At 50.0% G+C, this 24,669-nt stretch overlaps 1 protein-coding gene and 1 non-coding gene across 2 annotated transcripts; both read right to left on the reverse strand.

Moving 5' to 3' along the window:
* Positions 1-14,950: 14,950 nt before the first annotated feature.
* LOC134433875 (olfactory receptor 14C36-like) lies at positions 14,951-16,296 on the reverse strand. The gene is made up of 2 exons (XM_063182576.1): positions 16,293-16,296; positions 14,951-16,059 (listed from the first exon to the last, which is right to left on the reverse strand). Exons 1-2 carry the CDS (start codon positions 16,294-16,296, stop codon positions 14,951-14,953), a joined length of 1,113 nt encoding a protein of 370 aa, XP_063038646.1.
* A 4,939-nt stretch (positions 16,297-21,235) lies between these two features.
* On the reverse strand, positions 21,236-21,439 carry LOC134433971 (small nucleolar RNA SNORA74). Its single transcript, XR_010031780.1, has one exon. It is a non-coding gene; the product is annotated as a small nucleolar RNA SNORA74 (small nucleolar RNA).
* Between the last annotated feature and the right edge of the window lie 3,230 nt (positions 21,440-24,669).

The raw sequence follows: 24,669 nt of genomic DNA on the forward strand, positions 1-24,669 counted from the left end.
ACAGCATTAGCATTTAATCTAACTCAAACCTATGACTTTGCAATTTAACAGCGGAATAACACTTTACAATATTTTGCTTAGCAGATAACTTATATTAAAGGTAACAACTTAGCAAAAGAACAACTCCTAGCAGCATTTATCTTCACTTAGGCCTTGTGACTTAACCTGACCTACAGGCCTGACTGACTCAGTTATTCAAGGCACTCAAACCCCTCAGACAGCAGCATTTCTGACACATTTCCCCAGCACAGGCACTCCTGTGTGCACACAGATACCAAGAGTCAGTGCAAGGCACCTGTGAGCAACTCCCCTGAGGGCAGGGAATGCTCCTTGTGGATCTTTTGGCATCTCCCCAGAGGGTGAAGGGTTGAGCCTGGAGGAGTGGGGGGATTGGCCCAGGCTCTGTGGTTGTTCAGGATCCCCGAGTGCAGCAAATGGGAGAGTTCCCGGCTGGGAGAGGCCCCACTCAGAGGGAGTCGCTGGCCCAGGAGAGCTGCAAGGGCTCCTTTTGGAGCGCTGTTTGCAGGGCCCCAAGAGAGGGGCTTCAGTCCCAGCAATGGTTCATCCTGGCCGCACTTGGCACAAACAGCTTTCTTTGGCAGTGTGAGGACAGGGATGTTGTGCCACTGAGGGAACAGAAACAGTTCCCAGAGCTGCTCCTACAGGAACCAGGAGCTGGTTGGGCAGCAGCAGTTCCTGGAGCAGACAGTGTTTGTGATGAGCTGCAGAGGAGCTGAGCCCAGGGGCTGTTGGCCAAGGCCAAGGCCCAAGGAGCATTTGTCAGCTGGCAGGGCAGCCTGAGAAGGGGAGGGGGGAATGTACCAGCACAGGGCCATGGAACCAAGGGACCATTGCGACACTGTGGGCCCCTGTGAGACCAAGGGCCATCGTGACACTGCAGGGCCTCATGGAACCATGGAGACCACTGTGACATTGCTGGGTCTCATGGAACCAACGGGAGTGTACTGACGCTGTGTGACTCCATTGAATGTAGGGGTCATTGTGACACTGAGAGAACCCATCAAACCAAGGATCCATTGGGACACCGTGAGGCCTCATGGAACCAAGGGGCCATTGTGACACTGTGGGGCACCATGGCACTGAGGGCTCCATTGTGATACTGAGGGGACTCATGGGATCATGGAGACTCTTGTGATGCTATGAGGTACCATGGAATAAGCAAAGCCTTGTGACACTGTGAGGCCTCATGGAACTAGAGAGACCATTGTGACCATGGGGATACCTACAGAACCAAGAGGACCATGGTGATACTGTGGGGCCTCGTGAAACCAAGAAGCCTTTGTGACACTGCAGGGCTGCATGGAACCAAAGGTCCATTGTGACATTTCAGGGCTCATGGAACAGAGGAGTCACATGGGGCACATGGAACAGAGGAGTCACATGGGGCCTAGGAGCCACGGAGACCATTGTGACACTTCAGGGCCTTATCAAATGTAGGGGCCATTGTGACACTGCTGGACCCCATACACCCAAGGGTCCATTGTGACACGGCAGGTCTTCTCAAGGGACCATTGTGGGACCATTGTGACACTGCTGGACCCCATGGAATCAAGGCACTGTTGTGACACTGTTAGGCCCCATAAAACCAAGGGAACACGGAACATGTCTGGCTGGTTTGGCCTCCTTTTGACTTCCTGACTGATCCAACTGACCTTGGCATTTTGGGGATCTCTTCTTACCAGCTGCTGAAACACTGGGGCTCCATGCTTTCCTTCCTATGGAAAACAACTGTCCTTCTTAGCCCATGTCCTTCAGGTGCCCATGGCCAGAATTGGGATTTCCACCTCCAACATTGCCTGTTGTGAAAGACTGGAGGAGATTTTTGACTGGAAAATTTTTATGTGTTGGGAAGGAAGGGGCAGGTCCAGCCTTGCCCTGCCCTGGAACCCCAGCCCTACCCTGCTCTGGAATCCCATTTCCCCAGAGCCTCTATCCCAGCCCAGCAGTGTCTGCCAGTCCCTGACACAGCACAGGCAATGCTCCACAGCCACCTGTGGAGGCCCCAGCCCAGCTCCTGAGGGACCAAATGACCCCTAGTGCAACCTGGGGGAAGGGCCCAGGAAGACCAAGAGGTATTGAAGGCTGACCACAAGGCAAGCACACATCTTGACCCTCCCTCCTCTTGGAATTTCCATCTGAGTACTGCCGGAATCCAGGAGTTGGTAGTTCTGTTTGTTTGTGTGTATGCTTCTCTGTATCTTTTCTGTCTGTCTCTCTTTCTGTGTCTACTTCTCGTATATATGTCCTCTTTCAAATTTTGAGTGACTTAAAATTGAACAGGCCTAGAGCTTATGAAGTTGAATAGCACAAGGTAATGCTTTGAGCTGTGTTTTTTGTTGATTTAATGTCATATTAAACATTTGCAAAAGTTTCTCTGATTTTCTAAAGTTGACAGTAAAGGTTGTTTTGCTCTTTTGAACTTTTTAGAGTCTCTTGTTGCTATTTCTTCAGCATATAAACTCAGAGGACACAAACAATTGAGTTTCCTTTTAAATGTCTCCTTGAGAGAGTTGTTTGGGGATGGCAGTCAGGGCTTGTCTGTCCTGCTTGGCACAGCCCAGGCAGGGCTTTCCCAGCCACATTCCACACTCCATTTCCCAGCTGGAGCCGCTAGTGCCTCTGAGTTGTGCTGCCCCAGCCCCAGGGACGCTCTCCTTGTCTGCCCATTCCCCCACGGTCTTTGGGCCGGGATGGCCTCAGTGGGGGCTGCTGACATCCTCAGAACCTTGGAGGCTGCTGCTGAATTTTCCTGCTCCAGAGGCTTGTTCAGCCTTCAGCTCTTGAGTGCAGGAATTCAGTGTCCCAGGGCTCATTAACATTCAGAACACCTCAACAAGCCAAGCCTCTGGGAACAATTTGATTTCAGTTTCCAAATAATTTGTAGTTAAGTAAATCTCAGTAGTGTATTCAAAATGAACACATGATATTTAAAAAGACAGTAAGAAAATACTTTTTAGGTTCTGTTAATTTTGTTTTCCTGTTAATTCATTGATGTGTGTGTTGCCCGATTGATAAATGACACAAAACTCGGATAAGTTTTGTGGGTGCTTTATTAAGGGCCCGGGGAACTGGGGGACTCACGTCCCAAAGTCCGAGCCCCCAAATTCACGTATGGGTGCTTCCCTCTTATACATGCGATTCACAACAAAGTCTCCAAGGAACAGTTTCCCGTTCCCCTTGCCTGGTCACAGACCCCTTGTGATACATTCCTTGGTTCACAAACAAGATCATTAATCCTCTGCTTATCTTATTCTAAGAGCATTGTATGCTGCCTCTAGACAGGTTAGCATTCTTACTTTCTTGCACTAGTTTAATTATTATTAAATCTAAAAGACTACCTGCTAGGTAACACACAAAAACCCAACACACACTTTCAACGGCTACAAAACTACTTTTTAACAAACCAGTTCACACACAACTCACTATAATTAAATATTTTGCTAAATTTCATTTCTTTTCCAACATTTCCCCCCTTTTGAGCATCCTTCAGTCCTGCTGCAAGGATGCTCAATCAACAGTATCATCTTCATAACTAGGTGGGGAGTGTTCTTCATTCTGCCGCCCGCGGGTCATCGCCTTCAGCAACCGGAGAGATCGCCTCTTTTCCTTTTCGATCACACCTAAGAGGCATCTATATACAATCCATATAGTCACTAGAAATACTAAAAACATTGGTACATACTGTATAGCAGACGTAATCCAGCCAGACAGGTGAAGCCCCAAAGAATCAAATACTGCTCCTATCCAATTATGCTGTGCTTCCCTTTCAATTTCCTTGGTTTTTGTTTCCACTTCTGCCAGTTGAGAAATATCTTTCTCAACTTCAAGTGTAACATTTGGAATGTGTACACAGCAATGATCTATTCTCCTACTCAGGTAACCACAAACTCCATGTTCCTTTAACAGTAGCAAATCCAATGCCATTCTGTTTTGTAGGGTCATTCTTGATGTAGCTTGCAATTGCAAATTTAGATCTTTAAATCCCTTCTTAGTAGCTGCTGCCAACCTTTCTGTCTGTCTTAACAAATTGTTGAACATTTCCCTGTTTCGATATGTCGCTACCGGAGGGAATAATGACTAATATCCATCCAAATTGCACTCCTGAGCCAGGTTCATGCCACTGCTCCTCTAGGGATTCTTCCCTCTTTCTGAGTTCTTTCCTTTGGATCAATCTATTCTGTTTCCAGTATGGACACAATGTGGGAACCCCTAGGGTGATTTGTGTTACTGATCCATCTAGAGGTAAATGTGTGGTCCACTGTCCGTGTCCCAACACCCAGACTAGATTTCCAGGGCTATGCACAGTAGTATATCTGCAATCTATAGGCCCATCCATGGACTCTCTGCTAACCGTGTGATCATACCCCCTACACTCGCATCCCCACTTTAATGCCATTTTCACCGGTACCAATCCAATTCGGTCTTCCAGTGTATCAGATGTAAAAACCTCAGTACAATTCCAATCCTCTTTCTGCGGTCTGAACTCTCGGGAAGATGTAGACGTGATAAGGGCCCTATAATGTGACTGATTCTTTACTCCTGACCATTGGATGCACCATTGTACTTCCCCAAGGTAATTATAGTGTTCCAAAACACTAGGTCCCCATAATGTCTTCCAACTATTCCAGGTGTCAAAATTCTGTGTGACATTCTGACAACTCATCTCGTTTTGTTGGGATTTCGTTCTTATTCGTACTGTATTGCATGGCTCATCTATTGGTGTTGCAATTAAACACCTCCTGGTATTTTGAATCCAACCATAATGATTGGATTTCTTTTCACATTCCTCTCTAGTCATAGCCCGAGTGGTCATACACAAATCCCTCCATACATCTACTGGTTTGGGAACTGACTGGCAGGACCATGAAACATTCTTGAATGTTTCAGGCATTTTGGTTACTGGTATTATTCCCCAGGGAATTGGTTCACCTGCAGCCTGTGGTAACGGCAGGCAAGCTGTTATTTTAGTCACATTCTGCATGATCCCAAAATCTCTGATTAATCCTACCGCTAAATTTTCCTGCTCAGTATTTCGTTCTATTGTATCATTAACCTCCCGTCTACTCGTACCGTGTCTCTGTAAGGATAACATCATTCTGTCATGCCTCCACCATGCATTTCCTATTCTAGGATTAGTGACACTTGACCACCCACAATGTTTGCCTTCCTTCCCCCACCAATTGGTCCCGTCCTCTATTCTGTCCCAGGTCAGTTCTCTATTTTGCTTCTACCATTTGACCCAAAGGTTCCTTTGATATTTTGATCTTACTAGGAAGGAACAATTTATTCTGAGAGGTGGCCCATCCCACATGTCCACTGCCATTGATACTGGATTAACCTTTATGTTTTCAGCACGATCCCCTGTCCATGGCAAAACCCTCATACTCACTCTTTTGTAATCAAAACTATCCCGTATTTTGACCAAACATGTATATTCTCCCGTATCGTTTGTGGTTACCTTGGTAAGATTCAGTACCGTGTTTCCTTGTTGTTTATCCTGATCCCAACCGACTCCTATCTTGCCTCGGCTTCTTTCAGCCCCCCGTTGCCATATTGCAATAACTTCACCGGCCTCAACTTTCTGGCTGTCAAAGATAACACAAGTTAATTGAACATCCATCCCTTCCATGACTGTAACCTTTGTTTCTTCAACCTGTACTAGAGTAGACCCTTGAACGGGTAATAGTCTCATGATCACTAGAAGTAATATAATTAAGAAGGCGGCTTTGCGCGGAAGATCATCCGGGTTGGAGACACTATCTGGGTTTCCCACTGTAACGGTGCCTTCTTTACTCTGGTGTAATGGATCCAAGCATCCATCCCCTGGACCTTCACTGCCGTGTAGGTCGTCATCATCACCTGGTGGGGTCCGCTCCATGATTCCCGTAGCGGATCCGTGATCCACTTCTTGACGTACACCTGGTCCCCAGGCTGGATGTCGTGGACAGAATTCTCCAGCGTGAGCGGTCTATTCCACTGTAACGTATTTCTTAAAGAATTCAAGATCTTATTAAGTGACATAACATACTCTGCAATCGCCTGTTCCCCACTCACATGTACCTCCCCTTTTAATACAGTTGCATGATATGGTTTGCCATATAATATCTCATATGGACTTACGCCTAACTTTTCCCTTGGTTTAATTCGAATCCTGAGTAGGGCCAAAGGCAAAGCTTGAGGACAGTGCAGTTTAGCTTCCTGGCAAATCTTTTTGATTTGTCCTTTCAGGGTTTGATTCATCCTTTCCACCTGCCCACTAGACTGAGGTCTCCAGGGGGTATGCAAATTCCAGGTTATATCTAATATTCGTGCTAATTCCTGCACTACCCCGGCTATAAAATGTGGACCCCTATCTGATGACAATCCTAAAGGTACTCCAAATCTTGGTATTATTTCTTTTAACAAGGTTTTTACCACCTCCTTAGCCTGATTAGTTCTACATGGAAAAGCTTCCGGCCACCCTGAGAACGTACATACGTACACTAACAAGTATCTGTATCCCTGTGCCCTAGGCAATTCAGAAAAATCAACTTGCCAGTAGTCTCCTGGTTGTGGCCCAACTTGCAACTTTCCCATTTGTATTTGTCTCCTAACTACTGGATTATTTTTCAAACATACTGGGCACATTGCATTAACTCTTTTTGCCATTGTTAACATCTGATTAGAGATTATCTCATTCTTCAAAAATTTTACCAATACTTCTGCCCCCCAATGACATTTATTATGTTCTGATTCCAAAATAAATTTCATTATGCGGGTAGGTACCACTATTTGTCCCATTGGTGTAACGTACCACCCAAGTTGATTCTTCTGTGCCCCTAGCAGGTTTATTAGTTTTCCATCTTCTATTGAATATTTGGGCTCCTGATTCAGGTATGGGGTAGCCGGATTTGTTCTTACCGGTACCAATGCCATTTGAGTCCATACTTCTCGTGCCACTTGCCGAGCTGTAACATCAGCAAATCGATTTCCTCTGTAAACGTCTCCTTCCGCAGTCTGATGTCCTCTAACATGCATTACTGCAACTGCTTTGGGACTGTGTACCGCATCCAGTAGCTGTAGCACTTCTTCCCGGTGCTTGATGTTGGTTGCCTGTGAATTCAAAAGCCCCCTTTCCTTCCATAACGCCCCATATACATGAACTACACCAAAGGCATATTTAGAATCTGTCCAGATATTAACCCTTTTGTCCTTGCTCAAATACAGGGCTCTGGTGAGTCCAATCACCTCTGCCTTCTGGGCCGAAGTTCCAGGTAACAAAGCCTTTGCCTCTATTACCTGATCCAATGTTACCACTGCATACCCGGCATAGCGAGTCCCATTCTCGACAAAACTGGATCCATCAGTGTATAGTTCCCATTCAGGTTCTTCCAATGGTTCATCCTTTAGGTCGGGTCTGCTGGCATATACTTGTTCAATTACCTCTACGCAATCGTGCACCAGTCCCCCAGCCTCCTGGTCACTGCGTAAAAACTCTGCTGGATTAACATGATTAGTAGTCCTTATTTCAATATCATCCTGTTCTCTCAGGATGGCCTGGTATTGCAACATTCGACTGGATGATAGCCAGTGACCCCCCCTTTTGCTCCAAAACGGCCATGACCATATGGGGAACAAACACTTTCATTTTTGCCCCCAAAGTCAATTTCCGGGCCTCTTGAATAAGAATTATTGTTGCCGCCGCGGCTCGTAAACATGAGGGCCACCCGGAACTTACTGAATCCAGTTGTTTAGAGAAGTATCCCACTGGCCTCTTCCAGGATCCCACCTTCTGGGTGAGGACCCCCAATGCCAGTTTTTGCCTCTCATTCACGTACAACTGGAATTCCTTGGTCAGGTCAGGGAGTCCTAGGGCTGGGGCCTCCTTTAGTGCCTGCTTCAATTCCTGGAAGGCCTTCTTTTGCTGTGTCGTCCACTCTAACCGATGCTGCTTCAAGGCCTCATATAGTGGCTTGGCTAGGAGACCGAAATTCATGATCCACAGTCGACACCATCCCACCATTCCTAGAAAAGATCTCAATTCCTGATGGTTACGAGGCAAAGGAATAGCACATATTGCCTCTATTCGGTTTACTCCCAAACGTCTCTGCCCTTGTGTGATCTCACAACCGAGGTAAATAACGCTATTTTTGACCAATTGAGCTTTTTCCGTAGAAACCCGATACCCTGCTTGGCCAAGCATGTTGAGTAATTTAATTGTTAATTCCACGCACATTTCCCTTTCCTTAGTAGCCAGAAAAATGTCGTCCACGTACTGCAGGACTACATACAAGGATGGGGATATTGTTACCTGGGTTATCTTCCATTCCTCCAGCTCCTTGGCCAGTTGGTTTCCAAAAATAGTAGGGGAGCATTTAAATCCCTGTGGGAGTCTCGTCCACATAAGCTGCTTCTTTCTCCCAAAATCAGGACTCTCCCACTCGAAGGCAAAATATTTCCTACTCTCTATTGCCAGTGGGATGCAGAAGAAGGCATCTTTAAGGTCAATCACTGAGAACCATTTAAACTCCTCTGATACAGATGTTAACAAAGTATAAGGATTAGCAACAACTGGATGTATGTCTTTCACTATTTCATTAATAGCCCTTAAGTCCTGTACCAAACGGTACTTACCATTAGGTTTCTTTACTGGAAAAATTGGAGTATTATACTCCGATTCACATTCCTGTAATATTCCTTGAGCCAAAAATTGTTTAATTAACGGGGCTACTCCCCTCCTTGCCTCAAGCTTCAAGGGGTATTGCTTTATCCTCACTGGTCGGGCCCCTTCCTTTAGTTCCACTTTTACTGGCTGCGCAGCTTTAGATTTTCCGGGGACCCCTGACTCCCATACCCAGGGTACTACAGCCTGCTCAATTTCTTCTGGAATAGGAGAGGCATCCACTTCCTTGATTACAAAAATGCCTGCTATTTGTTCCTTAGGTATTTCCAATTTCACCCTTCCCCCTTCAAATATTATTTTCACATTAAGTCGGGACAACAGATCTCTGCCAAGAAGGGGTGTGGGGCAGTTTGGCATATACAAAAATTGGTGATCTAATTCCTTCCCCCCAAACCTAAGATTTAAAGGTTGTAAAAATGGTTGTTCCTCTAGTTTCCCTGTTGCCCTCACCACCTGTACCGTTGTGTCACTCAAAGGTCCCAATCGTCTATTGAGTACAGAATAAGTAGCTCCAGTGTCTACCATAAATTCATGATCCTTTCCATCTATTTCTAAAACTACCCTTAAATCCTTTTCTAGTCAGCTTTGATTCTGATAGTTTCCCAAAACTAGTGCTTGAGCGACTTCTGCTGGTCCTCCCGTGAATCCTCCGACAGGGGCATTTCCCACTGGGGCTGTCCTTAATCCCATGTTTCCCATGCCCATACCTCCTCTAACCGGGCATTCATTTTTCCAGTGTCCCAACTGTCGGCAAAACGCACACTGGTTTGGATCCAACCTCCCCATGTTATAGTAGCTAATAATACCTGTAAATCATTCCAGTCCAGATTCTGAGTCTTTATTACCATTTTAACCACCCTTGCCACCCTTTCAGGATCTTCCTGATAACTCCCCGCTGATTGCTTCCATATTACCAAATCCCTGGGGGAGAAAGGCACCTTTATAAGCATCCTTTCTCCCTGTGGTCCCACAGCTTCCCTTAACGGCACAATTAACTGTGGCCCCTTCTGCCCCTTCCTTCCCTTGCGAGTCCGCCCTGCTAACGGAGTTCTTTTAACACTCTCATTCTTTTCACCATCACCACCATCACTATCACTCTCACTAGATCCCGTTTTTATAGCTATATCCGCAGAGGGAGCAGGGGGCACATTAGGAGCAACCGGAACCCTCGGAGGTGCTATACAATAAGACAAATCTTCCTCGACTGAAGGATACAAATTACGCTCCTTTCTTTCTTTACATCCCACACACTCCCTTTCATCATTCACTTCTAAAACAAAAATACCGCATTCCTTTTGCCATTCCTCTTTTCGATATAAAACGAAAAACAAATCCAAATATGGTATTTCATCCCATTTCTCATTTCTCCTTAAAAATTGCATCAAAGATTCCATTATCTCCAATTCCAGTGTACCATTCACCGGCCATCCCGCTTCCTCAATCTCATATTCAGGCCACCAATGATTAGAATAATCTATCATTTTACTTTTATCCAATTCTTGATAATACCCCTCACTTTTCCACCGTTTCAATATACAACCTAATGGTGTATTTCCAGGTATTTTACCATTGGCTTGCACTAAGGTTTTAAAAGTTTTAAAAGACATCATATTACAACCTTTAATTCCACTATTAATCCCAATAAACCAATATACCTTAAACCAATATACCTTCTCGCCGTCCTTCCCTAAAACAAACAGGAGGCGAGTTCCGGTCCTGCGTCCTTAGACGTCTTATGGCCGGAGCCTAGGCTTTTTACCAACCACCAAATCCAAATCCAATTATCACCTTTTTTTCCAATATAAAGCACCTTCGGGCTTACCTTAATGCAGTTTGTCCGACAGGCGCGGGGGTGGGGCACGACCGATGACTCCCTGAGAAGTGCTCGGTGCCGGCTTGGAGTGGATCGGGACGCGAACCGCCCCAGCAGCCCTCGGAGTCCTGCCGCGGTCGCCAGAAAACTGTTGCCCGATTGATAAATGACACAAAACTCGGATAAGTTTTGTGGGTGCTTTATTAAGGGCCCAGGGAACTGGGGGACTCACGTCCCAAAGTCCGAGCCCCCAAATTCACGTATGGGTGCTTCCCTCTTATACATGCGATTCACAACAAAGTCTCCAAGGAACAGTTTCCCGTTCCCCTTGCCTGGTCACAGACCCCTTGTGATACATTCCTTGGTTCACAAACAAGATCATTAATCCTCTGCTTATCTTATTCTAAGAGCATTGTATGCTGCCTCTAGACAGGTTAGCATTCTTACTTTCTTGCACTAGTTTAATTATTATTAAATCTCTAAGACTACCTGCTAGGTAACACACAAAAACCCAACACACACTTTCAACGGCTACAAAACTACTTTTTAACAAACCAGTTCACACACAACTCACTATAATTAAATATTTTGCTGAATTTCATTTCTTTTCCAACATGTGCAATCTCCAATTGACACTGAATCCAAGTAGCTCCTCATGCAGTTTGCATAGATATGAAAATCAAGACCCTCCATGGCTGACAATCAATCAGACTCTGTCCCTACCCCCACCCCACCATTTCTGCCATCCAAGGCCTGGCCCTCAGAGCAGCCTTGTGCAAATCTGAGCTCCCTCCAGCCCAGGCTGCACCTGCAGCTTTCAGCTCCTTGGCTCCAACTCCCACCTGCTTTCCTTGGAGAAGGAGCTGCCCGAGACACAGAGGGATGTTCATTTCTTGTCAGCCAACAAAGCCAAGGGAAGGCACAGCTCCGTCACATGCAAAAGTAATTCCTCTGCTGGATATTAAATCTACTTTCCACAGCAGGCAGCCTCAGAGCAATGGAAAACACCTTCTGTGCCCAGCACAGATCCCAAGGTCCCCTCAAACCCTCCCTGCCCCAATTCTTCCCAGATTTGCTCTTTGCACACACGAGTCACATGCTGAAGTCAGGAGCTCCCTCTATGCCCAGTGGGAGGAAAAGAGAGAAAGGGGATGAAGAGCTCTCCTGTGCAGAGCCAAGGTCCAAGTGCAGCCCCTGCAGTGGGAACCACAACTCAGCAGGTTTGTGTCCTTTGGATTCAGGGCCTGGTGACACTCAGAGGCACAGAAACATTTCTTGCCAACAAACACAACAGGAATATTTGAAGAGTTTAATAACCATCACAGCTCTTCCCTCGGCTCCCTGTCATGTCCCAGCAGCATTTCACATGCCCACCATCCCGAAGGGATTTCTATACAGAAACAGTTCAAGACAAAGACATAAAAAAGGTAATACTGAGATAGATATAACCAGAATGACATATTTAATTCATATTTATTTGAACTTCTTAAAGATTTGGCCACTCCTTGAGATTCAAAGCATGAAACCAGTCAGCTGAGAGGCACTTGAATGGCCAGAGAGCATATGGAAGAAGAAATGTGAGAGCAGCAGGAAGGACATGGATCCAGCTGGTCTAGTTAAGAGATGTAGTCAGACATGGCTATTTCAACAGGAGAGGTAGAAACACCAGATGGAAAAGAGAGATTAAATAATAGAATGAGTATTGGTGATACAAGTAGAGAGGAAAATCAGTACTGCTTCTCCTGCCATCTGTACACTTCCAGGAAATTCCCGTTCCTGGTGGGAAAATATTGCTATTTCTTAATAGTACTCAAATGACCAAGATAATAAAGATTCGCTTGTATATTATCAGATAAACACGTATTAAAACCTGTGCCCCTTTCCAGGCAGACATCAGTTGTGTGCCCATGAACAGGCAGTGCCACTTGTGCCCTGAGGTTCCCAGCTGGGGTTGGATCTCTCCGAGAGCACCTGAGAGAGAGCAGAGCACCTTGCAAGCTGCAGGTCCCTGACAGCCCCGGAGGGCTCCTGTCCTGTTAACATCTGCTCTGCTCCAGTGTGAAACAGGGCCCAGCATGGTGCCGGGATCATCAGAGAGCTGAGGTGTGCGCTGGAATTCAATGCTCTCCCTACCCTGCAGGAGCCCAGCATTTCTGCATTTCCCTTCTACAGCCTTGGTGTCCAGCACAGCCATGGAGGCTCTTGGGGGTCTGGACTGTTCCTGCAGCTCCCAAGGACAGCTGAGCTTGGCCTTTGGCACAGTCAGGCCTGGCCAGCGCAGGCCATGCTCAGCAATTGCATGTGTGTGCCTAGCCTTGCTGTCAGCCCCAGCAGCGGCTGCGTGGCCCCTTTGTGGCCCTGTGCTGGACCAGCCATGGTGGCCCAGCCCCTGTGCAGGCCCAGCCCAGGCCAGGAGCATTGCGGCTGGGAACGGCCCCCGTGCCGTGGTGCCCACAGCAGCCTTGGGGCTCTGTGCCCCATGGCCTCCCTGCTGGGCAGCCTCTGCCAGCTCCTGAGGAGCCCCTGGCACCTGTGGGGCTGCACAGACAGCCCTGCCCTGGGCTCTGCCGGCCTCTGGGCCATCAGAGAGGCAGCCAGGGCTGGCCATGGCCGGGAACAGGCCCTGAGCCCTGCAGGAGGATGGAGCTGGGCCACAGCCAAACTCAGACCAGGCCAAAGCTGGAATCAGCAGTCAGGGCTGCTAAGGCCTGGGCACAGAGGCTGGCACTGACAAATGTCCTGGGCCCCCTCCCTGCTCTGTCCATGCCACCAAGGACACAGAGCAGCCTCCTCTCTGGGCCACTTGCCTGTTTGCAATGCCTTGCACAGGCACTGGCCCTGCCCCACAAGGCCTGGCCTGGGTCCTGCCCCTGCACGCTCAGCCAGGCTGAGATGGACACTGATGGTTTCTGGACCAGGCTCTGGTGGTCACCTCTCATCTCAAGGAAGCCCTGAGGAAAGTATTTGAACAGGGTTGACTACTGGAACATCAATGGGTCTCTCATCCTCTGAAAAACTCAGACGATCTTCTGATCATATGTGCCTTTTTTTCCTCAGTGTGTATTATGCATGAAATATTATTTTCAGCTACATAATATTATTCTTCTCCCTTTACCAGTGTTATCTGACACAAAACACCTCCTCTACATATGGATCCAGGTGATCTGTATCAGACAACACAAGAAAGGATGCAGCAGGAATGATTTGTCTCTGCTCCCATCTGTCCCATCTCCTCTGGAGCTGGAGGCGCAGCCCCAGCACTTGGCAGGGCTCAAGAGCTCACAAGCTTAGCTCCCACCCAGAGAACTTGCAGACCCTGGGCTGCTCTTCTTGGCCCCTGCACACTCAGCCAGGCTGAGATGGACACTGATGGTTTCTGGGCTAGGCTCTCTGAGCCCAGCCCAGCTCCCTGCAAGCTCTGCCAGCTGCCCTGATCTCAGGGCAGCACCAAGGGCCTCTCCCCCCAGCCCAGCCCAGCCCAGCCGGCGCTGGCCCCACAGCTCTGCTCAGGCCAGGCTGCTCTGGGCACTGCCCCACAGCCTCAGCCCCTGGCAAGGGCACAGCAGCAGCTGCAGCTGCCACAGGACTCAGCCCCAGCCATGGGGAAAGATGCCTGGCCAAGGGAAAGGAGGCTCCCTGGGTGCCCTGCTCCCCTCTGCAGGAGATGCTGAGAGCTCTGCAGCCCCTGCTGCCATCCCATCTGCTCAGGGCAGCACAAGAGCCCCGGCCTTGGGGCCCTCAAGAGCTGCTCCTGCTCCAGGCCCAGGGCCCATGCCAAAGCTGGGGCAGCCACAAAGCTGTGCCCATTTCTGTTCATTCCTACTGTGATAAGAATAGTATAAAATTTTTTACAAAGTGGTTGCATATTAATTTATTTCACCTAGATACAATGTGAGACTCCCTTCTTACACAATTTCTCTGGGTCACACAAGCAGGAGGGATAATTAAATTGAAGGGGGTGGATAAAAGCATTTCTTTTATTTATAACAGAATCAGAAGCAGAAAGCAATTTAAAATATACTTAAGGGCAGACTTGGCCTCTCATGATATGCACTGAGAGCTGCTGACAGAAGAAAGCAGGCCTTCTGTGGCTTGTTCTGGTGGGTTACCTCTGCTGAGTCCATGTGCCTCTCAAGCCACTCTAGCACTCCCCTCCTTGGCTGCACAGCGGAGAGAAAATGTTATGGGAGACAAATTGTGGACTGAGATAAGGCAAAAGAGGAAGTTTTTACAGGCACCAGCAATGAGGAAAAACCCCAATAATTTTGTTCTCTTCTTCTGTCAGCAAGTGATGTTCAGCCACTTCCCAGGAAGCAGAACTTCACCAGGTGGAGTGGTTTATCAAGAAGACAAACACTGTAAATAGGAAATGCCCCCTATTCTTCCTCCTTCCTTAGCTTTTATACCAGAACTGGTGCCATACAGTCTGGAATATCCCTTTGGTTAATTTGGGTCTATGACCTGCTGTCCCTTCCCAGGTTCTGACCCACTTGAAGCCCCTTGAGGGAAAGAGAATTCTGAGAGACGGCAGGAGCCAAAGCAGGGGTATGTTGCCAGGTCCTTTGTCGCTCCCAATGCAAAGCACTGTGAGGGCTCTTATGGGACAATGAAAAGGCTGAAAAGCATCCAGTCACAGCTTTCCTGAGAGATTCCTTGAGCTGCTGGTTCCTCAGACTGTAGATGAGGGGGTTCAGGGCTGGGGGCACCACCGAGTACAGAACTGACACTGCCAGATCCAAGGATGGGGAAGAGACGGAGGGGGGCTTCAGGTGAGCAAATGTGTCAGTGCTGAGGAACAGGGAAAGCACGGTCAGGTGAGGGAGGCAGGTGGAAAAGGCTTTGTGCCGTCCCTGCTCAGAGGGTATCCTCAGCACAGCCCTGAAGATCTGCACATAGGAAAAAACCATAAACACAAAACAACCAAAACCTAAACAAAAAGTGACCACAAGAGGCCCAACTTCCCTTAAGCTGGAGTGTGAGCAGGAGAGTTTGAGGATCTGGGGAACTTCACAGAAGAACTGGCCTAGGGCATTGCCATGGCAGAGGGGCAGGGAAAATGTATTGGCTGTGTGCAGCAGAGCAAAGAGAAAGCCACTGGCCCAGGCAGCTGCTGCCATGTGGGCACAAGCTCTGCTGCCCAGGAGGGTCCCGTAGTGCAGGGGTTTGCAGATGGACACGTAGCGGTCGTAGCACATGATGGTGAGAAATGCAAATTCTGATGCAATGAAAAAGACAAAGAAAAATACCTGTGCAGCACATCCTGAGTAGGAGATGGTCCTGGTGTGCCAGAGGGAATTGTGCATGGCTTTGGGGACAGTGGTGCAGATCATGCCCAGGTCGCTGAGGGCCAGGTTGAGCAGGAAGAAGAACATGGGCGTGTGCAGGTGGTGACTGCAGGCTACGGCGCTGATGATGAGGCCATTGCCCAGGAGGGCAGCCAGGGAGATGCCCAGCAAGAGGCAGAAGTGCAGGAGCTGCAGCTGCTGCGTGTCTGCCAGTGCCAGGAGGAGGAAGTGCCCAATGGAGCTGCTGTTAGACATTTCTTCACTCTGGGCATCATGGGCTGTTGAAAGAAGACACTGATAAGCTGGGAAAGAATTAACTGTGTTATACTTATCCTTTTTTGTTATGAATCCCCTCAAAATTACTTCCTTTTGGGGGGAACTTTGCTGAACATTTTTATCTCTGAGCTCAGGTTTAGGCTGCTGACTCATCTTCAGCATTGCTCTCTGCCAGAGCACCGGGGAACCAAGAGGGAAAACAGGGCTCCCTGTGCCCCAGTGAAATCAGACCTACTCATCCCACATAGGTGCCCTTTGCTCATTTCACCTCTCTCTGTTTCAGGGTGATTGCACTTATAACTTGATTGAACAATATTGTGCAATTTTTGAACACTCCAGTTTAAAAATAATTATCTCCAAATCCTTCTCTCTTTCCCTGTGCACCTGAAAAGGAAGGGATACCAAGGGTTGGTCTGGCTCTCTGCTGCCTGGAGTTTGCCTACTGGGAGCTGTCTCTCTCTGTCCAAGCTTTGTCCCTGCCAGTGCTGCCCGAGCCCAGGCCAGCCCTGGGGGCTCAGCTCTGCCCTGCAGACCCCTCCCAGCACAAGGCACTGCCCAGGGGGCCCTCCCTGGCAGTAGGGCCTTAAGGGCAGGGCAGACAAACAGAGATGCTGCAAGCCAAGGTGCTGCTGCTGCTGTCTGTAGGGAGAGGAGGCTGAGGAGGTATTGTCTGAGGGAGATCTGAGGCACATCTGCTGATGCCCAGGCTGACAGTGCAGGAGTGTCAGTGACACACCCAAAGCTGACAGCTCCTTTCCCTTCCCTTGAGGAAAAAGCTGAGAGCAGCCCTGGCCATGCAGCACCATCTCCACAGCAGGAGGAATCTGCCCTGATGGGGGTGGCTCCCTCCACCTCCAACTTCTCCCCTGCAGTGTCCATGGGGAGATGCCAGGCAGGCTGAGAGGTGCCCCTGGCAGGTGGCACATGCCCTGGGCTGGCCAAGAGCCCTGAGGGCTGCAGGAGGTGCTCTGCAGGACAGCCCTGGGCAGCCCTGGCTGCAGCCCCAGCTTCACCCCCTGCAGCCATCCCTGGCAGCAGGAGCCGTCCTGCCCTGTCCCTCCGACGGTGCCCAGGGCAGCCCCGCTCTGCAGCACATCCTCCTCCTGCTCCTCCTGTGTCACAGAGAAACTGGGAGAGTCCTCCTGACACATCCCCCAGGCTCTGGGGTGTGCTGGCTTCAGGAGGTCCCTCCAGGAGCACAGGGGATATTGCCCTGCACCCACACACTCACCATGCACAGGGCTGTGAAGATCTTTCCCCAAGTGAAGTCTCAGCTCAATGTCTTACCAATCCTGATTGCCTTCAGCCTGTCTCTGCCTGGCTCCTATCCCCTCAGTGCCTGCAGGCAGAGCCCTCAGCCCTGCTGGGCTGGGAGAGGAGCTCGTCCTGGGAAGAGCTGTTCCTTTAAAGCTCAGCAGCACAGACACAGCACAAGGACTTAAATGAGCCTCTTGGGGCTTTGGTGTTGTTTACATCAGACTCAGCCCCGGAGAGTGTCTTCAAAAAACTTCTCAAGAACTCAAATCTAAATTTAAACTCTTAAGTTTCTAGAAGTTTTAATGGGTCCCACTGAAGAACGCAACTGGGAAAGTGTCCCCAGGTTGCAGTTAGAGCAGAACACTGGAGGCAGTGATGACAGCTGGGGACAAACAAGGCCAAGGTGCTTCTGGTGCTGAGCAAAGCTGGATGTGTTTGAGGAATGCAAAGGGCCAAGGCCTGAGCCCCATCCCCTGGCCAGGCAGATCCTGTCCCTCCCTCCTTGCTCAGGGCTCTTGCCGGGATGGGCACTGGCATGTGGGCATGTTCAATACCAAGGGCAGGAGCATGGGGCGGCCCCTGTCAGGCTGCTGAGCAGGGACAAGGAGGCAATGAGGCCCCAGGCCTGCAAGGGTCACTTGTCTCCTGCTCCTGCCTCAGACCCAGGACCAGCAGCCATGGCCAAAGTGCTGCCCAAGTTGGCTCTGTCAGGGCTGTCTTGCAGCTGCTGCCCATCCCTGTGCCCTGTGCAGCCCAGGCTGTCCCACGGTGTCCCTGCCCTGCGCCTCTGTCCCTGCAGGCTGTCGGCGTCCCCCGGCTGCCCCACCTGGCTGGGCCCTTCCTTTGCTGACAGCTCTGCCTCCTGCCTGCCCCTGCCTGCCCACACAGAGCCTTGGGCTGCTCCAGGCTCCTTCTGGGAGATGGGTTGTGCCACAGCCCTGCTCTGGCAGGGAAATTAATCTCTCCTTGTTTCCATTCTGGGTCCTCACAGCTGCATTTGGTGACATTATTTCTATCTCAGGTTCATTTCCACTATGAACAAGAGGTCCAATATATTTGAATCCACCTTTGTCATCCTCACAGGCTGTTCTTGTTCTGCCCTCAGTCTCCACTGAACCCAGGACTTCCAGTTCCCATACAGTGATCATGTTCTTGGGGCCTCCAAATCCCATCCTGGGAGATCTCTGGGCCTTGTCAAAGGTGCTCAGCCCTGGAGATGTGATTTAAGTCCAGGAATGGCTGAGTACATTTTTGCCCAAGATTGTATTGGGGAATATAATACAGAATAATACACTGTATCTTTTAAGTGACTGAGGGCAGATTTAGATTTTCTGTAAGGATGAAATATTTTTTGATGATGGTGGCAGGACACTGGCATAGGCTGCCCTCAGAATTGAAACCCCATCACTGGATGTGTTTAAGGTCAGGGGCTTTGTACAACCTGAATGAGTGAAGGTGTTCCTGGGTAATGGGAGTTTTACCAGAGACTCTTTTCGGTCTCTTCTAACTCAAACCATTTTACATTTCTTTGGTTCTTATATCCCAACTGCTTCTCCACAGGGCTGCAAATACCTATGCACACCCTGCCAGCATTTTAATGTGGCCTAATTCCCAACACTTTCATAAAAAGGAAAGAATTGCCATATTAGGGACATGAATTGTCATGTTTATGGAGGAATCATGAAAAGCCCCAAAAAGCAAAGAAACTGAAAGGAAGGACCAAAATCTCAGTGTGAAAGATTCACCAAGTGGGATACAGGCAGAGACTCTGACAGTGACCTCCCAGCTGACAATGGGGGTTTCTGTCTTGGGGTCTGAGTATCAGGATGGAAGGTCGCTCCCAGGAGGAGTCCCTGTGCATTTTCCTCCCCCATGGCTCTGCCCTTCCTGATCCAGCAGCTGTGGGGCAGCAGAGCGGGGGCAGTGCAGGGACAGGCCTGGTTATGACAGGGCTGTTGTGGTTTAGGAATGGTGCTCCCAATTTACTACACCTACTACCAAGACCATGTGTCGCCCCAGATTTATATTCCCACCATTGCCCCCCCACACCACAGGGGCTTTGCCTGGCCTGGCCCTTGTGGGATCTCAGCACCTCAGGACTGATGTGCAGAGAGACCGAGACCACTCTTGGGGGGCTCGGGAGTCCTGGAATGTTGCCAGAAGTGTCTGGTGGCTGGACTTTGATCCTGCAAGGGAGATGACACCTGTATGAGGATGGGAGGGTTTCACTGGGGTAAATGGTGAAGGGATAAGTTAATTAGATTTTAAAACACAGGGTTTAGGATTTCTGTACAGGGGGGTTTAGAGAAGTAAGATGGAGGAATTGGGGCATGTCCTGTCCTTCTTCTTCTTCTTCTTCTTCGCCTCTATCTTCTGTGGTGATATTGGCACTTTGGGATTGGTTATTACTAGAAGTAGACTGATCAATAAGGGTGACAAGTATTGGAGGGAAAAGGTAAATATTGTATACGTAACTTTGAGTATAAAGATAGGTGACCGCCCTGGGGGCTCTCAGTGTGCTCATGGCTGACATGCTGTGCAGACCTCTGTCGGGCCGAGAGAAAATCTTTTACATAAACAACTAATAAATACTGAAGATCGAGAAAAAACCTGAAGCCTCTTCTCGTCCTTTGAAGCGCGGGCTGTCCAAGGCCATCTCCAAGCCTTTCCAGGCCATAAATCAGCCGGGAGAAATCCGGCAGGCCCTGATTGATCTCAGCCCATGTTTCACAGTCAGGGATAACCTGGAGATGGTGTCCAGGGTTCACCCCTGTGTGGCCAGTCCAGACCCCCCTGAGGCACTTTAATCCTGGCCGCCCCATCCTCCTGTCTGTTGTTGTGATGCTCTTCAGTGCCCAACTCTTGGGCACGTGAGCATCCACAGGAGGGAGTTTCATAGCCAACTTCTCCCCCAGACAGAGATGTCTTGCCCCAGTCCAGCAGCCCAGCTGGGTTTCCCTCTGTGCTCCCAACTGTCCTTTTTCCATGGTTCCAGCCACCCCAGAGAGCATTTCCCACCATCCCCAAGTCAGTGCAGAGGTGCAACGCTGGCCATTTCTCTCGCTCAGAGCTCCAGGGATGGTCCCAGTGCTGCAGTGAGTGCCGGAAAGGGGACCCCACAATGGGATATTTCTTGGTCAGATACAGACAGGAAGAGTGACAAACTGTCTGTGACTTGGGTTTTGGCCTGACAGTCCCCGCTGTGGTTTGCAGGGAGCTGCAGTGTGGCTCGGCCCTGGCTGTACCCGGCAGTGCTGGCCTGGGAGAAGGTGTTGGTGCCAGCTGGCCCAGGGAGCTGCAGCGTGTGGGGAACGAGTTCCTCCTGGCCTCCTGCCTAGGGTGGCACTGAAGGGCCTCATGGAGCCAAGGGGCCATTGTAGCTCTTCAGGGCCCCATGGAATTAAGGGGACTCTTTGGACATTGTGGGGCCTTGTGTGACTAAGGCCATCGTGACACTTTAGAACCAAGGGGCCACTGTGAAACTACAGGGCCTTGTGGAACTGACACTGAAATCACCCAAAAAGAAACTTTCTAACACAGTTTGAGTATCAAAAAGCATTCATTTTTATTGCAGCACTGATCACTTGGAGGATCCTTCCTCCATTCGAGTGCCCCAAACATCATGCGAACAGAGGTTTTATGATACACACAAGTTCCATATTTATGAGCTATTCCTCTGTAATGCTCTACATCTGGCCTGTAGGCCACACAGTATAAATAATTCCAACTTCATAAGTGATTTATTATATAATTACCTTGCTTATGTAATTCAACCAGTAAGAGCAGGCCCAGGCCATTGGAGACTCAGGCTGCTATTGGCTGGTTAGCTGAGTAGTAACTGGCTCAGCCAATGAGGATTACCTTCATGGGCCTTCTCATCTATATAAGGAAGTTAGATCTCAATAAAGCTGCCTGTTGCTGCATGGACACGTACAGTCTAGTCACCTGTCTCCACAGGCAGGAGTTACTCCACTCTCAGGCATGCAGAGTGCTGCCAAAACCTGGCACCACTGAGCACCAGGACGGCCTTGCTGGTGCCAGAAAAGCTCAGCAGCACCTTTCTCTCCCAGCAGCATAACACTGCCACAGGCACTGAGCAGCCACGGGCAGCTGACTACTGCTGGGAGACAAAAACCCCAAAACTGGGGGGTTTACTGGGCAGAAAAAACATGGAGGCACTTTTCTGATGATGCCTACTCTCATCAAGGCTTCATCCAGCAAGAGGAATAGATAAGCTAAACTTATTTCTGGATAAACCACGTCATTTCCACCCTGAGGACCTGAGGCTAGCACAGGAGCCAGCAGAGGCCTTTTAGACAGCAAAACATTTTTGCCCATTTTCCCAGGCTGGCTCACAGTCACACCTCACCCATGTGGCTCCAGAGCTCTTGCTGTGTCCCACGGGCAGGTTATACCTTCACATCTGCTCTCGCAGGCTCCAGTGCCCTCCCGGAGCGCCTCCCCGGCTGTCCCAGCACAGCTCAGCACAGCTCAGCTCGGGGTTCCACATGTGACGGGGCCGGGGCACCTCAGAGCTGCTCCTTCGGGCGGGTCACTGCCATCGGTCATCGGCTGAAGGCCTAAAGAGAGGACAGAAGAAACATCACAAATAAGCCATTAGTTCCATCTGTATTCACAAAGCTCAACAGCAGCGGCCTGGCTTGTGGCAGAGGACAAAAGCCAGCACACCAAGCGAAAGGCTGAGGAATTAATGCTGAACCGCACAGCCGAGCAACATCTCCAGTCCCCCGGCCGAACAGATAAATAGGAGACAGTGAGTATTTCAGGTGGCGCCTTCCTGCCCCGGAGCCCCGGTCTCCAGCCCCGCTGCCGCCGCCACCCGTGCCCTGTACCCCGCCCCCCCTCACCTCATGGCGGCGGTGGCCCCTCATGGCGAGGGAGCTCGGCCCGCCAGAGCCGCTCCTTGCCCTCACGGCGGCGAGCTGAACGAGCCCAGCCTGCCAGAGCTGCTCCTTGTCCTCACGGCGGCGAGCTGAAGGAGCCCAGCCCGCCAGAGCCACTCCCTGCCCTCATGGCGAGGGAGCCCGGCCCGCCAGAGCCGCTCTTGGCCCTCATGGCGGCGAGCTGAAGAAGCCCAGCCCCCCAGAACCGCTTCATCTCCACACGGCGGCGGGGACAGAAAAGGAGTAGGCCTGGCCACGCTGCCGAGGTGATTCCACAGACACCGCCCCGCTCGCTTCGGCCGCTCCCCCCGGGGTGGGGAAAAACCCTCGGTAATCAGGCACCGGGAGGGACTTTAAGATCATCTCGTCCCACTCCCTGCCATGGGCAGGTACACCTTCCACTGTCCCAGGTTGCTCCAGTCCCTGTCCGACCTGGCCTTGGACACTTCCAGCATCCCTGACAGAGCCGGAGCAGGAACACGATCTGTGGAGCTGGGAGAACTGAACTCAAGCACCGGCTCATGGGAAGCAGAGGGCCGGTGAGCTGCCTCTGCTTGCCCCTGATGTGTCCCACTTCGGGCACAGGAGGTAGAAGTGTCAGCTCAGAAACAAAAATCCAGCCCTGAAATAAGCAGAGAAAAAGCTGTGGTGCTGCCAAGTGCCTTGCTGGGAGAAGCACAATTCCACACCTTCCCTGACCTCCACTGGATGCTGTAATATCAGCCCAGTGCTCTGTGTATCCATGTCTGGGCACAGCAGTGTAACTGTAACTCCCTTGCTGGGGATCCATTCAAAGGAAGTTTTTCTCTGTGCTTTGTGCTCCATTGAGACACTTGAAGGCCTTTCTAGAAAGCCTGGCATCCCTCCCCCATGCTCCTCATGTGCTTATGCTCTCAGAGCTCAGCAGTGAACTCAGCTGGAGCTGTGCCTTGCCTCAGGCAATCATCCACTCCAGCTCTGTCTTCTTCAAATGTTTCATGGTCTATTTTCAGTCAAGCAGGCAGCTATTCTTCCTGGATGTGGGGTGCTCCTCTCCAGCTCAGCCTGATCCTCCCTTGTCCTGGGAAGCTCTGAGTTTGTTGTGCCCAGGACACTGCTGTGTGCAGGGACAGAGGCTGGTGCTGAGCAGAAGGAGCTCGGTGCTTCCCCTGTCACTGATGAACCTGGTGAGGAACAGGTTTCCCAGCTATGCCCAGTGCAGCACAGCAAAACCTGTCTGGAGGAGAGACAGGTAAGAGCAGACACAGAACACTTCATGCTCTTGTTCCCGGGGGTCTCGCTGCCCATGGCCAAGGGCACGTGCCCACACAGGCATGGATGATGACTCTGCCAAGACCCTAAGCCACAGCTTCAGTTTAGAACTGTTTAATTCATTAGCCCAGCATGGGGCCCAAATGAATATGCTTTGTCTCCTTAATAAAACATTTTCAGCAGGATTGGGGAGATGCTTCAAAAGCTTCCTGAATGCCAAATACCAGAACTCAGCAACTCTCAGTGCCAGGACCAGTCTCTCACTTCCCAGTACGGATTCCCTCTGTGTGCACAGCTTTTTCTCTGCTTGCTGGCCTTGGAGGGGGGCTCAAACAAAGGCCTGCACATCATTTGTAAACTTTGGGTGAAAAGCATCAAACCAGATGAAACACAGCAGAGCCGCTCTGCCATGGGGGTGAAGCCCTTTTCTGTCACAGGAATGAGCTCTCTGCATTAGCTGCAGCCAGTCCCTGTTGTTCATCTTGGCTTGCTGACCACTAAACAGAGCCTCCTTTTCTCCTGCAAGTGTCCTGGCAAGGCCTGAAAGGACTGAGAAGCTTTGTTCCAAGCCAGATTAGAGATATGAGTTAGTACAAAACAAAAGCCCAGCAAGCCTCCTGGAGAGTTCCTCTAGTCTAGACACAGCTCCAGAAGCCTGGGTAACCTCTGTCGAGTGAATGTTCAGTTGCAGCATAAAGGAGGAATCACATCTGAGTGATTTTGCTCCCATAAATTAGCAGGATGGGTTAAACCAGGACATGAGCACTGTCTGCTGGCACAGTGCATCCACTCAAGAGATCTGCACTGGCATGGAGCTGTAGTGCTTCAAAAGATGTGTGCTCCAAGCCTGGGGTGGGACATCCCCCATGTAGCTGATGTCTGCAGCTCCTGTGGCAGCAGGAGAGATCCTTTACTGTCACCTCAGCCCTGAACACACCCATGCCCAGGGCTCACTGCCTGCCCCCCGTCACTGCTCAGCTCTGGCACTGCAGGGCTGCTACTGTGATCCTTCTGTACCAATCAGATTTTGGCTCAACACCATTTGGCCACACTGTCAGTCACTGGAGAAAAAGACAGAGTAGTACCATGGGAAGAGGAAGAAAATTCAGTAAACCTATGGAAGAAAAGATCTGTGGATGTACATCATCATCTACCATGGTGGTCACCTCCAGCCCCACAGCCAAGCACGTTCAGGCTTTG

This window comes from Melospiza melodia, unplaced genomic scaffold (assembly GCF_035770615.1).
Source record: "Melospiza melodia melodia isolate bMelMel2 unplaced genomic scaffold, bMelMel2.pri scaffold_28, whole genome shotgun sequence".
Classification (NCBI taxonomy): domain Eukaryota; kingdom Metazoa; phylum Chordata; class Aves; order Passeriformes; family Passerellidae; genus Melospiza; species Melospiza melodia.